The sequence below is a fragment of the Bufo bufo genome, chromosome 3 (assembly GCF_905171765.1).
Source record: "Bufo bufo chromosome 3, aBufBuf1.1, whole genome shotgun sequence".
Taxonomy (NCBI): domain Eukaryota; kingdom Metazoa; phylum Chordata; class Amphibia; order Anura; family Bufonidae; genus Bufo; species Bufo bufo.
Genome location: NC_053391.1, coordinates 123,401,497 through 123,416,908, shown reverse-complemented (window position 1 = coordinate 123,416,908; position 15,412 = coordinate 123,401,497). Strand labels below are relative to the sequence as shown.

At 47.2% G+C, this 15,412-nt stretch overlaps 1 protein-coding gene across 3 annotated transcripts in view; it reads right to left on the bottom strand.

The window, feature by feature from the left end:
- The window catches only part of PRKRIP1 (PRKR interacting protein 1), a 61,862-nt gene extending 46,450 nt beyond the window's left edge, over window positions 1-15,412 (bottom strand). For all 3 annotated transcript variants that reach the window (XM_040423527.1, XM_040423526.1, XM_040423528.1), the window contains exons 1-2: window positions 15,111-15,412; window positions 14,047-14,125 (exon numbers count right to left, since the gene is read on the bottom strand). In XM_040423527.1, the coding sequence (XP_040279461.1) occupies window positions 14,047-14,125; window positions 15,111-15,233 (202 nt within the window). In that variant the 5' untranslated portion in view covers window positions 15,234-15,412. The remainder of the gene's footprint in view (window positions 1-14,046; window positions 14,126-15,110) is intronic.

Genomic DNA, 15,412 nt, shown 5'->3' with positions numbered 1-15,412 from the left:
GTTCATTGGGGGACACAGGACCGTGGGTATAGCTTGCTGCTGCCACTAGGAGGCGACACTAGGCTGAAAAGTGATAACTCCTCCCCTGCAGGCTATACCCCCTCCAGCCTGGAGAGAGCATATCAGTTTGTGCCCAAGCAATAGGAGTAGGAGAAAATAACCATACGGTAAACAACCAACAACTGACCAACGCCAGTCGATCAAACCCGAACTGGGGCCATACTGGCTTCACAACCGCCAACAATCACGGCAAACAGAAATTACTGGGTGGGAGCTGTGTCCCCCAATGAACCCCGCGAGAAAGAGATTTTACAGGTGAGTTTCACAAAAATCTCGTTTTCCACCTGAAGATACTGAGCCGTAAAAACCACGATGCAATTGGAGGACGTAAAACGGCCTAAAACTATCGCTTTCACAAAAATCTCATTTTCTCGCTGGTATCATTGGGGGACACAGGACCGTGGGACGTCCTAAAGCAGTCCACGGGGAGGGAAAAAAATCACATGCCCATGGAGAAAAAAAAACGCCCTTGAGGATGCGGAACTCACAGCCGCCTGCAAGAGTTTGCTGCCTGGAACAGTATCCGCCGGTGCCTAGGAAGGCACCCGGTAAGACTTGATGAACGTGTGCCCGGAAGACCAAGATACTGCCTTCCACACTGGAAGCTACTGCATGAAGGAGATAGACCCGAGAAGCGCCGACCCTGGTCGGGTGGGCCAAGACTCCCCGAGGGCGGGATGCCCGAGCACTGTTGAACGGATCTATCTGGAAAACATCCTTTGGAGGCCGTCCGCCTTGACAAGGACCCCAGGATAAGAATTGGTAGAAGTCCGTAGGGCTGTAAGCGCTAGACAAGGACAAGCAAGCTCAGAGGCCAAATCACATGGCTGATGGAGAGCTCGGCCCGTGTACTACGAGGGAGAAAGAAGAGAAACCCATGTCTGTGAGGCGTGGAAAGGTGACCACCTTCTGCGAAAAAAGAGGATCCTGGACGAAGCACTGCCCTGTGTTCATACTCAAAGAAAAAAGTACGTACAAGAAAGGCGTATCAACTCAGAAAAAAATAAAAAATAACGCCACCAAACAGCTGGCTCCTGGCCGCAGCTGTGGAAGCAGAACTAAAAGGCCAAGTCCGTAGGATTCACCTCTGGTCCAGAGAACGCCCCCTAGGGAGCGGAATATTGGTAGACCAACTCCCTTATAGCCATATAGGCTGGTGGTGAGATTTCTAGTGAGAGAAGCTGCCTGAGAATCACTAAGAAAACAAACGCCTGAGCCAGGCGTGCCCCACTGCAGGCCAAAGTATCAATACCACACAGGAAAGGTAAAGTAAAACCAATGTGAGCACCGTCAGTGATGGGAAGCCCCGTCAGTGACCATATTTCAACAAAGCGGCAACGCTGCCTGGAAGGGCAGATGAGTGGAACAAAGATGAGAGAAATACTCTTGCTGGGTGAAGTTCGACTACGACGTCCAACGCCTTCGCCATACCCGAGGAACCCTGGGCCCGTGAAAAAAATAAAAGATGGGCTTCCAGAGTCTACAACCCATGGCTACTGGTCAGCTAGACAGGAGGATAAGGAGATCAGTTATCCACCACGAGGGGAGACCGGAAAGGAAACGAGTGATCCGTACCAGGGACGAAACCCCTACTAGCGGGGGACGTCGTAACAGACATCCGCCCTACCCATCTTGGGAAGGCTCTCAGTCCATCCCCGGAATGAGCAGTGAAAGAACAACCACCATTGGCTTGAGTTGATATCACTGACATCTGGAGAGAGGTAGCACCAATGGCGTTACGGTATGACTACTAGAATCCAGGTCCCGCTTAGAACGGCACTCTAGTGTTGACGAGTGCCGTAGGGACTGATCTACCCAGTAGAACGCACTCAAAAGGTAGGTGCTGATCAGCCATGGTAACTACACCATCGCCACACCCGAGCCGACGACAGAAGGACAATAGTTAATAATAATAATGAAGAAAGACCGGCACTCACTGTAGTCTTCAACAAAAGATGATGTCTTTATTGGTCACATACAATACTCTGTGACGCATTTCGGCTCACATCAAGAGCCTTTCTCAAACATATGGATATGGATTGGATGTGGCAGAAGGACAACAGTTGTCAGAGCCACGGACCCTTATTGGTAGTAAACCAGAAAGAGGCCAGAACTAAAGCCCATTCCCATGTGAGACTGGAGCTCTACAGCGTCTAGTGGTGATGCGATACTCCGCCTGAAGGGGAGGCCCTACAAGGGAAGCCCCAAGAGTAATGCTCACGCCATACTCCAGCCGAGGAGTAGGCCACACCGTAGAGGTCACTGATTCTCGTGTTAGAGGAGTCCGTTGCCTGACGAAAGAACTGTGCAGAGGGAACCTCAGCATGTAGTGGTGACTCAAACACCCCTCGTGCGGTAGGGGCTACCGCATGCTCCGCCAGCGTGGACATGAGGGGAAGGCCTGAGGACATCCAGTAGAATTCTGGTATCAAGCTGGCCCAGTTAGTAGAGCTAACCTTAAACCCTCCACCTGACAAGGGCGCTGAACAGGAGCAACTGCTGAATTAGTACCAGGGTAGAACCCCTACCTGAGGGGAGCTGTCTCGCTACAGCGATTAGGAGCATCTATCCCTAGCGTGAAGACTACCCTGCGAAGGAGAAGCAGTTTGAACGGTGAAGGCTCGTGGGGATGGAGAGTCTCTAGGACACATAAGGCTGGGTGACTCCCCTGAGAGCACAAAGGCCGACATTCTTGTGTCTCCAATAAGTGCATGAAGAAAAGAGGGATACAATATGGGAGTATCCATAGTATCCAGTGGCAGTATCCATATGCCACTAGATGGAGAATATCAGGCACCAGCGGTACCGACTGTTGCCACGGACCACCTGTGAAGGAAACCAAGGCATCTAGAGACGTGGCGTAGCTGAAATACAGCATGCAAAGATGCATAGTGACTCCCCCGTTACTGGATCGTTTGTAGAGGGTAATGCCATAGGAAGTATGTGATGGCAAATGGAAGATGGAATAGCAATCAACGGAAGCGCAAACCCCCGGTTAGGGAAGGGGGTAGCGTGATAGTCAGAACCGCAATCTACGGAAGTGTAAGTACCCACTCAATGGAGGGGGAAAAACCTACGGCAAGCACTGTGCTCAGTGGCAGTGCAAACGCTTTACCTATGATCGGGAGTAACCTATCCAGTAAGTACTGTAACCCGAGGTAGAGCAAATACATCACCCATCGAAGGGGGTAACGCACCTAGCAGGCACTTGCATATGACGAGTTATGTACTCTGTGGGAAGTGCCATCATCCCACCCCAGAAAGGGTGTAATGCGTACGTAAACACTGCGACAGCAGTGAGAATGCCATAATGTCACCTATACAAAAGGTTAATGTATGCTGACGATACTGAGCCCAGTGGAACTTCAATTCCGCCACTCACAGAACGAGGGGCACCTATGGCTGGCATTGAGGCCAATGCTAGTGAGGTCAGGCCACCTCAGGAAGGTGTTAAAACCCAAATTAAGCACTGTATCCAGTAGAAGTGCAAATAGTGCCTAAGGAAGGGGTTAATGCATACACCAGAACCGGTTAGCACGGACGTAATCTAGAAAAATAATCCGGATTCATGTCAGAGTCCGAATAACTGTCCTGCTTCGGCCCGCTCGTGCGCAGTTCCACCTCTCAGCCTCTAGCCCATGGCTGTTGCAGGCTGTGGCGGTGTTGATATAAGAACCAAACTACCCCGGAGGTGGAATGGAACTAAAGGTCTGCTTACCGATTGCGCGGACGGTGCTCTATTAACCAAACGACCCATGAGGGTGGATTGGGAACTTCCAGAGGTCCTCCGCTGAGTTACGCAGGAGGAGAAACTCAAACAGACGCCCCCGGAGGGTGGATGGGAAGTTTCCGTTGTCCTCAACTGGATTTGCGCAGTTGTGGCACCATTAACCAACCGGCCTCAGAGGGCGGATTGGGATCCTCTAGAAGTACCCCACTGGATTTATGCAGTTGGAGCATTAACAACCAAACGGCCCGGAGGGCGGATTGGGGACCCTTCGGGTGTACTCCACTGGATTTACGTAGTCGGAGCATTATCAACCAAACGGCCTCAGAGGGCGGATTGGGATCTTCCAGATGTACCCCACTGGATCTATGCAGTTGGAGCATTATCAACCAAACGGCCCGGAGGGCGGAATGGGAATCCCTCAGATGTACTCCACTGGATTTGCGCAGTTGGAGCATTATCAACCAAACTGCCTCAGAGGGCGGATTGGGATCCTCCAGATGTACCCCACTGGATCTATGCAGTTGGAGCATTATCAACCAAACGGCCTCAGAGGGCAGATTGGGATCTTCCAGATGTATCCCACTGGATCTATGCAGTTGGAGCATTATCAACCAAACGGCCCGGAGGGCGGAATGGGAATCCCTCAGATGTACTCCACTGGATTTGCGCAGTTGGAGCATTATCAACCAAACTGCCTCAGAGGGCGGATTGGGATCTTCCAGATGTATCCCACTGGATCTATGCAGTTGGAGCATTATCAACCAAACGGCCCAAGGGGCAGAAAGGGAATCGCTCAGATGTACTCCACTGGATTTGCACAGTTGGAGCATAGTCACCCAAACGGCCTCAGAGGGCGGATTGGGATCCCTCAGATGTACTCCACTGGATTTGCACAGTTGGAGCATAGTCACCCAAACGGCCTCAGAGGGCGGATTGGGATCCCTCAGATGTACTCCACTGGATTTTGTGGGCTGAGGAGGGCAGGATCTGTATGCACATACTTTTTTTTTTTTTTTTGGTGAGGACCTAGCCTGATATGGAGAGGGGATCAGGGAGGGCTGTATACTGCCATATTAAGGCACATTGTGCCTGCAGATATAAACCTATAGTAAATCAGGGGCCTGAAATTAGAAGGCCGCAAAGCCGGAGACTAAATTAACACGCCGGCCGACCGGGACTCACCGCTAGACAGCACACAGCGTCCCTGGATCGATGTCCGGAATGCGGTCGCCTGTGTCCACTGACCGCGTAAGCCCGTCGGAGTAAATAGCGTGGCCGGAGGGAAAAGAAAAGGAATAAAACGGTAGGCCCGAATAAAGCCGGGGCCTGGATTTTGCGGCGTCCGGCCGAGTAGGGGATCCTTTCTCAGAGGGCGGATTGTGCCTGCTCTCCCATGACGGCTTGGCGGGCTCCTGAAAAGGAGCCGCCGAGTAGATGCGTCGCTTGGTCGCCGGGAAGCCCACTCGGTCGGTCGGTCGGAGAGCGGGGGGGCCGGAATAGGGCGCAGACGGCGCCTGTTTGTAGATCGGGAAGGGGTGAATAAGATGCCGCCGCCGTGAATGGGATTAACCCTTTCTACTGAGGTGAGCCAGGTGGAGGATTCGTTACCCCCTCAAGAAGGGGCCATGTGAGGGGGACAGGGAGGGACAGTAAAACTCACCTGTCTTCATCTGTGTTCTTCACCCTTATTCTTGTACCAGCAGGGCCACCCCACGACCGCTGGCACCAGGCATCAGGGGTCCATGTAGAGAAGGGCTGGGGAGGAGGTGGCCCTCTTGCTGGCGGGAAGCAGGGGAGCGAGGCTGCCCTGGTCCGCTTTGTCTTCTTGGGGTAGGCAGGGCGGTGGAACAGGCAACACCGGCCAGCCTCCCAGGGAGACAGAGACGCATGCGAATCTGTGCCCCTTAACCTAAAAATAAAATAAAATAAAATAAAAACTAAATTGTAAAAGAGCCACCCTGCTAAGCAGGGAGGTCTGCCTCCTACGACACTAAGCTAAAAACTGATATGCTCTCTCCAGGCTGGAGGGGGTATAGCCTGCAGGGGAGGAGTTATCACTTTTCAGCCTAGTGTCGCCTCCTAGTGGCAGCAGCAAGCTATACCCACGGTCCTGTGTCCCCCAATGATACCAGCGAGAAATAGCGCTTTCCATGCTGAATCCTCATCTGAAGACATAAAATCAGAAGATAAATCCTGACCTGATTCTATGTCTTCGTCTTCCCCAGAAAGATCAGAATCAGAGTCCATGTTATAGGTACACCTTTCTGGTGATTTCGGACAGCCCCGACTGGAGGATTTAAAGGAAGACTTAACTTCAGATCGTACCATGGCCTTAAAAGTTTTAGATAAGCTATGGGATTTTTCCATGACTAACTTATCTATACAAGCTTGACATAGTGGTTTAGCATATGAAGCTGACAAGGCTACTCTACATCCTCCACATTCTTTATGTTTAGTTTTGCCAGAAGATTTCTTAGGTGTTTTTGCTACCTACAAAAAAGCAAACACCCAAATTTATTAGTAGAGGATCAATCTCACCAATTCGTAGAGTCAAGCTTCCACACTCCTCGGGTCCAATACTGGGCTTGTGGGCCTCGAGGGTTCCAAGGGATCAGCGCGTCCGGCATCACCTGGTTCAGACATGTTTCGTGGAGGCTCCAGATCCTGCACAGCACTGTGTGCGCACCAAGGCTGGCTGTCCCCTCCTGCTGCCGACTTATTCCGAGCCTCGGCTCCTTTTAACACCAGGCCCCATAAAAACGCCTAATCCATGAGACAGGCGAGCCCTCCCCCTTCCGGTCAGCTCTGCCGGAAACAGCCTCAATTCGCCGGAAGAAGGCGCCCCAGCGCGCAGCGAATCGGGAGCACGCTCCACCATTTTGGAACTGGGACGCCGGCCACCGCACTACTATGGACCGGGAGCCGCCAGAACATGGCCACAGCGGCTCCCCAATGAGGCTTGGGAGGAGGCAGGAAAGACTTAGGCGATGGTTCCCCCAGGAGACTTACGCCGCCAGCGATAGATCCCGTTACGGTGTTGTAGACCCTGACCTTCCCCAGCCCCCGAGGTGAGAACCTGAAAAAAGGAGGGAACTTCTCAGGTACCTCCTATCTGGAGGAGAGGAAACCTTAACTGAGGTGTGGTGGGGGTGTGAACCATTTTATCACTTCAGGTTTCCTGTCCTGGATGGGAGGTCCTAGTCGCATGGGTGCCGTCATGGGTGAGGGGAAAAAAAACTTCTGCACATTTGGCATCTGTTTAAGCCATTCCCTTCAGGGATCCGCTATTTCAGACTTTTTGCGGGACCTTTTTTTCCCCGTCTGAAATAACGGATCTCTGCCAGAAATGGCTCAAATGGATGCCAAATGTGCATACCTGATGCACAGGATCCATTTTTTTTCTGTTCTTCTGATGGATCAGAACAGAAAAAAAAACTGTGATGTGAACTACCCCTTAAAGGGGTACCAGTAAAAAAAATTGTGCCGAGTTCAGTGAAATGCTTTATATAGGTTTTATTTTTGAATAGCTATACTGCGACTTTATGTGCACAACGGGGTAGAATTACCGTATTTTTCACCATATAAGATGCATTTCTGCATCTTATGGAGTGAACACTAATGAGCGCTTCCATTATGGAAGCACTCATTAGTACCAGAGGATCGGGAAGCGTTGAAGGCTCTGTACTCACCACTTCCTGGTCTGATTGAGGGTCTGATCTGAGGTATTATTAACATTGGGGGTCTGATTGGTGCTGTCAGATTAACATTGGGGGTCTGACCTGAGGTCTAATGAAAAATATTTTTTTCTTATGGTCCTCCTAGGTGAGTCTTACCTAGGTGAGTCTAAATATGGTAGTAAAATTAGTGCAAGGGAATGTGTTGCAATTGCAAATAGCGTCCAATCAAATTCCAGCAAATTTTTTCAGTGGCCTTCTAGGAAGCAGAAAGTTGCAGCAGTGGAGCATTATTTTTGTAGTTTTGCTTGTCCCATGTAGTTATGAAGCACAGCTCTAAACATGTTACAGCAATTTTGTATCTTGCCTATTTGGAGGCAGATTTCACATGACATGATATTGCTACCTGAAAAACTGCATGTATGAAGAGAAAGTTTCCATTCTGACGGGCAATGTATCTATCCGAATGCTGTTTTCACGGATTACATTTGGACAGCACACAGACTCCATTGTAATCAATGATGTAATTCACACATCTGCTTTTTACATGGAACCTAAATCTGTGAAATAAAAATAAAAAAACAACAAAAAAAACACACCATTAGAGAATTGTCCTATTCTGATCAGAGTTTGATCAGAATAGCCAATGCTGTGGTGCAGTCCACAGCACTCAGCTGCCATTGTGTAATTTACCGGCCATGGTTTGTGGCAAACCACGGGCAATAAGAAGTACAGCTGTCTGAATTCAACCAAAGTGAAACGGGCGGCACAAACACCTCAGGCCAGCTAAGAATAAAGAATAAGACTGGAAGAGGAAATTCCGCTTACAATTAAATACTAGGGTGGAGATTTATCAAAGGGCCATAGCAACCAATCAGATTTCACCTTTCATTTTCCAAAGGAGCTACAAAAATGAAAGGTGGAATCTGGCTGCCATGAGCAACTAAGCCAGTTCTACTTTACACCAGTTTGATAAATCTCCCCCTAGGTATCCAAAGGGAATAAATTCTAAAAATGTTAATTTATTAATCACTGCTTCCATAGAGAAATCCATTTCCGGTCTAGTATGCAGTTAATGGTCGTATTCAAGTACGACATAATTAATCAAGTAAACAAAAAAACAAAAAAAAGAAAACGTATGGCAGCACAACATTACACATACAAACAAAACTGGAGATTATTCTGAATTAAAGTGGTATTATACCCACCATAAATGAAAAAAAAGAAGCTCTTTGCGCACATTTTTGATCAAACATGTGTCGGGACCATCTACCAAGATGTCTTCTGCAGACGGGTACCTAACACTAATATACCGCCTCTCCTGGGCTTTACGTAAGCCTACAATATTCAGGTGAAACTCGAAAAATTTGAATATCGTGCAAAAGTCCATTTATTTCAGCAATGCAAATTAAAAGGAATTGCATTAATGCAGCTTAAAATTAGAGTTTTGTGAAAAGGTTCAATATTCTAGGCTCAAAGAGTCACACTCTAGTCAGCTAATTAATCCATACCCCCTGAGCAAAGGGTACCTCAAAATTGTGACTTTGGGGTTTCATAAGCTGTAAGCCATAATCATCCAAATTATAACAAATACAGGCTTGAAATATCTCGCTTTGCATGTAATGAGTCTATCTCATATGTTAGTTTCACCTTTTAAGTTGCATTACTGAAATAAATGAACTTTGCACGATATTCAAATTTTTTGAGTTTCACCTGTATACAGTGGCGGAAATAATTATTTGACCCCTCACTGATTTTGTAAGTTTGTCCAATGACAAAGAAATGAAAAGTCTCAGAACAGTATCATTTCAATGGTAGGTTTATTGTAACAGTGGCAGATAGCACATCAAAAGGAAAATCGAAAAAATAACTTTAAATAAAAGATAGCAACTGATTTGCATTTCATTGAGTGAAATAAGTATTTGAACCCCTACCAACCATTAAGAGTTCTGGCTCCCACAGAGTGGTTAGACACTTCTACTCAATTAGTCACCCTCATTAAGGACACCTGTCTTAACTAGTCACCTGTATAAAAGACACCTGTCCACAGAATCAATCAATCAAGCAGACTCCAAACTCTCCAACATGGGAAAGACCAAAGAGCTGTCCAAGGATGTCAGAGACAAAATTGTAGACCTGCACAAGGCTGGAATGGGCTACAAAACCATTAGCAAGAAGCTGGGAGAGAAGGTGACAACTGTTGGTGCGATTGTTCGAAAATGGAAGGAGCACAAAATGACCATCAATCGACCTCGCTCTGGGGCTCCACGCAAGATCTCACCTCGTGGGGTGTCAATGGTTCTGAGAAAGGTGAAAAAGCATCCTAGAACTACACGGGAGGAGTTAGTTAATGACCTCAAATTAGCAGGGACCACAGTCACCAAGAAAACCATTGGAAACACATTACACCGCAATGGATTAAAATCCTGCAGGGCTCGCAAGGTCCCCCTGCTCAGGAAGGCACATGTGCAGGCCCGTCTGAAGTTTGCCAATGAACACCTGAATGATTCAGAGAGTGACTGGGAGAAGGTGCTGTGGTCTGATGAGACCAAAATAGAGCTCTTTGGCATTAACTCAACTCGCTGTGTTTGGAGGAAGAAAAATGCTGCCTATGACCCCCAAAACACCGTCCCCACCGTCAAGCATGGGGGTGGAAACATTTTGCTTTGGGGGTGTTTTTCTGCTAAGGGCACAGGACAACTTATTCGCATAAACGGGAAAATGGACGGAGCCATGTATCGTGAAATCCTGAGCGACAACCTCCTTCCCTCTGCCAGGAAACTGAAAATGGGTCGTGGATGGGTGTTCCAGCACGACAATGACCCAAAACATACAGCAAAGGCAACAAAGGAGTGGCTCAAGAAGAAGCACATTAAGGTCATGGAGTGGCCTAGTCAGTCTCCGGACCTTAATCCAATCGAAAACCTATGGAGGGAGCTCAAGCTCAGAGTTGCACAGAGACAGCCTCGAAACCTTAGGGATTTAGAGATGATCTGCAAAGAGGAGTGGACCAACATTTCTCCTAAAATGTGCGCAAACTTGGTCATCAATTACAAGAAACGTTTGACCTCTGTGCTTGCAAACAAGGGTTTTTCCACCAAGTATTAAGTCTTTTTTTGTTAGAGGGTTCAAATACTTATTTCACTCAATGAAATGCAAATCAGTTGCTATCTTTTATTTAAAGTTATTTTTTCGATTTTCCTTTTGATGTGCTATCTGCCACTGTTACAATAAACCTACCATTGAAATGATACTGTTCTGAGACTTTTCATTTCTTTGTCATTGGACAAACTTACAAAATCAGTGAGGGGTCAAATAATTATTTCCGCCACTGTATACTCTGCTCAGAAGCCCTGGGCAGAAAGAGCTCAATCTAAAAGAGGCAGCTACCCTCAATATATACTACAAGAAAATTTAGACTAGCACATTCATAGTCGCATATGATAGAAGCTCTTTGCGCACATTTTTGATCAAAATTTAATTCAGAATAATCCCTATTCCCCTTTTTTTTTTGCTTGTATGTGTAATGTTGTGCTGCCATACACTTTTTTGTTTGCTTTCTGCATGCTACCTTTATGGATGTGCACCTGCGACTATGAATGTACTAGGGTTGTTGCGGGTATCGAAATTTCGATACCCAATCGATACTTTTGTCCCGGTATCGATACGATACCGGGATTTCCGTTTTTTCGATACTGGGCTGCGCTTCTGCGCAGTCTAGTATCTCTGAACATGAGCGCGCTGCTATCGGCGCGCTCATGTTCTCTCTCAGCAGCACGGGGAGAAGGAAGCTGTCCTCCCTCCCCCTGTGCTGCTGCCGCTGCCACCAATGAGAAGAGAGGGGCGGAGGAGGGGCGGCAATGAGAAGAGAGGGGCGGAGGAGGGGCGGGCGCACTGCGCCACCAATGATAGGATTACTATCGGAGCGATGGGAGGAGACATCAGCTTCACTAGTGGGCGTTCCTTTTCCCTGCGCTGCGATTGGACAGCGCTACAGCCAGGGAGAAGGAACGCCCACTAGTGAAGCTGATGTCTCCTCCCATCGCTCCGATAGTAATCAGCAGCATGTGGAGCAGGAGAGGAGACAGTAATGGGGCACTGCGGGCGAACGGAGCGGCGCCCAGGACTAAATGGTGAGTGCTGAGACATCGCTGGGCGCCGCTCTGTGTGGCCTAATAGTGAAAGTCTGGACTCATATACAGTAGTCAGTCTTTAACACATACAGGAGGCGGGTGCCGGCAGCAGAATCGCATTGCCGGCACCCTGCCCCTGACAGGGAGCTGCGATCAGCGGCAGTTAACTGCCGCTGATCTGCTAGTACCCGCCTCCTGTATAAAGGGGTAAAATCATTGGTGGTGCAGTGTGCCCCCCCCCCCCCCTCAATCCCCCCATCCCATTAAAATCATTGGTGGCACAGTGCGCCGGCCCCTCTCAACCCTCCAGTATTAAAATCATTGGTGGCAGTGGCCACAGGGACCTCTCCACTCCCCCTCATTGGTGGTGCAGTGGCAGCTTCTGATCGGAGCCCCAGCTGTGTAAGCCTGGGGCTCCGATCGGTTACCATGGCAGCCAGGACGCTACAGAAGCCCTGGTTGCCATGGTAACATCCCTGATGCTGTGTGCACAAAGCACAGAGCAGCAGGGACAGTGTGGAGTCCTATTCACCCTGATAGAGATCTATCAGGGTGAATAGGAAAAGGGATGAAAGATCCCAGGTTCTAGCCCCTAAGGGGGGAAATAGTTATTAAATAAAAAGTGAAAAAAAAAAAAACACTAAAATATGAAGTATAAATCACCCCCCTTTTCCCAATTTCACATATAAAATATATAAATAAACATATTACATCGCCACGTCAGAAAAGTCCAAACTATTAAAATATAAAAAAAAAATCTAGGTGGTGAATGCCGGAACAGAAAAAATAAAATAAAAACTGCGCGATTCGCCATTTTTAAAAATGAGGAATGCACGTGGCTTTTTTTGTTTATTTTTTTCGCGTGGTATCGAATGGTATCGAGTATCGCAATACTTTTTCATGGTATCGAAACCGAATCAAAAATTTGGTATCGCAACAACTCTAGAATGTACTAGTCTAAATGTTCTTGTAATAATTAATCAAGTGGCAGTGAACGGTTGCGAGGATTTCTAAAAAGGCGTTCGTGTGTAGTCTAATTTATGTAATCAATTGACACAACCAAGATAAGGGTTTTGGTCAGACCGATACTATTAAAGTGGGCTAAACCCTAAAGTCCAAAAGAATATTCACAAAATGGGTAGCTTTATTAATACTTAACATTTAATTATTTAAAAGTTAAAATAATAGGCCCTTGATGTATAGAAAAAAAAAAAAATCTAGACTGAGTGCAATTGGGATATTGCATACAACTCTCCGTTGGCATGCCAATATAGAGAGAGAAAAAATGGACCAAAAAAGGAGGAAGGGACAGATATAATAGATAGATTTATAGTGTGTTGAGGAGTTAGGATAAGGGACACCTAGGGCTGTGACTCAGCAGTGTGTCCCTCTTACTACGCATCCTCTCTTCTCAACCTATCATTATATCTGTCCCTTCCTCCTTTTTTGGTCCATTTTTTCTCTCTCTATATTGGCATGCCAACGGAGAGTTGTATGCAATATCCCAATTGCACTCAGTCTAGATTTTTTTTTTTCTATACATCAAGGGCCTATTATTTTAACTTTTAAATAATTAAATGTTAAGTATTAATAAAGCTACCCATTTTGTGAATAGTCTAATTTATGCCATCACTAAGAGCTCACGCACATGACAGAATCCGTTTTGTGGTCTGCAAATCGAGGAACCTGGCCATGTGCATGCTGCCACTGTTTTTTTCTCCCAAACTCCTATAGAAACGTCCTATACTTGTGCGCAAAACATCCTTTTTGCAGGTGCCGCGGGACAGACATGCGGATAGCATACGGTGTGCTGTCCGCAACTTTTGCGGTCCTGTTGAAATGAACGGGTCCACATCTGATCCTCAAAAAATACAGATGGGAAGTGGACCAAAAATACGGTTGTGTGAATGGGGCCTAAGAGTTTCATTGTTCGAAACGGGTTGGAAAACGGACACAAGGTACAAAATCTTTTAAATATGATTCTTTAGTACAGCTGGATAATTTTATGGCTTAGTGCAGGATTTCTATTGTATTTGCTACTGGATCAGGCCAGCTGCCGTGTAGGAGCCATTGTGCTTTATATAAGGGTCCATTCACACGTCCGTAAGTGTTTTGCGGATCTGCAAAACACGGAAACCGGCAATGTGCATGCCACAATTTGCGGACCGCACATCGCCGGTACTATAATAGAAAATGCCTAATCTTGTCCGCAATTGCGGACAAGAATAGGACATGTTCTATTTTTTTGCGGAAACGGAAGCACAGATGCAGAAGTGCAGATCGGCAAATGCGGATGCGGACAGCACATTCCGGCCCCACTGAAAATGAATGGGTCTGCACCCGTTCCGCAAAATTGCGGTTCGGATGCGGACGTGTGAATGGACCCTTAAAATGACATTCTGTGTCACCAGGATGCTTCATTGCTCCATAATAATACAGTAATATTTACCCATAACGTCTCTGACGAACTCCGGGGCAGATCTTGGCGTCCATTCCCTTGGTCCTTCAGGTATTGGAACAGGCTTATCCTGTAATAAAACGGATTTATTTCAGTAGGTTAAGCAAAGAATCTCTTACTAGCTGCGGCGTCCAGACTAACCAGGAAAAGGCAGGTTTGGCAAGTCTGACCAATACCGAGGCTGCAGATATAAGAAGTATCAATGGCGACAATGATTATATCTGAAATGGGATTCATGTCAAACCTATTTCTTTTTACCTCGGTCCAGTGCAGCTGCAAATTACACATTTATTAAAAACACAAACTGTGAATTTTCCATTTACGTCAATGAAACAGTTAAGGTGAATCCAGGATAGAACTAGTGTATTTGTGCTGGTAAAGCCTCCAACAGATTACACTGACGGGGAAGAAGATGGAGATGTACGAATCTCATCCCCATACTGCAGAAATATAAACATGAGGGGGTCATTTCTCAAACTGGTGTAAAGCAGAACTGGCTTAGTTGCCCACAGCAACCAATCTGATTCCAGCTTTAATTTTTTTTTCAGAAAGGTGGAATCTGATTGGTTGCTATGGGCAACTAAGCCAGTTCTGCTTTACACCAGTTTGATAAATGACCCCAATGGTGTGGATTTAAATCCACAGAGAACATGCATAAAACACTAGTGGATTTGCAGATGAGAAATGTCGCCCTGAGGATAGAAACATAGAATGTGTCGGCAGATAAGAACCATTTGGCCCATCTAGTCTGCCCAATATACTGAATACTATGGAGATAGGTCATCAATATTCTACTCCTGGGAGACCCTTTAAAAAAAAAAATATTGTGACCCCCTGGAAATCTTTCTGATTAAAGTCTGCACCTTTACTTCACTTGTACTGCCACCCATGTTGGGGGCTGCCATCTATGGGTAATGTACCCTGGAGACGCTCACCCCCTGCAGAGGAACAACTCCTGATATAAAAGCTGAACAACTGATTAAGCCAGGAGGGGGTCAGCAGAGCCAGAGGCGCCCTCCATTCCCCAGCACAGACACTCGGAGAGTCCCGCTCACCGGATTCCTCATCAGCCGCTCCAGCTTCAGCCTCTGCTCGTCGGTGGCATTTTGCGGGATAATCAGCGGCTGAGGCTCCTTTTTCGGCCTCACCGGTTTTGCAGCACCTGTTTCGGCCGCCATGTTAGACTACTTGTTTACATCGGCGCCAACTAATGACGTCATCCGATCCACGCCCCCTTGCTGGAGCGATCTTTGCAAAACTTTATGTGTAGCTAAGCATAAATGACAGTATGATAGGGATGGTCTCTCCTCAGATATTGGTGGCATATCGCTAGGATAGGCCACCAGTGTCAGATAGG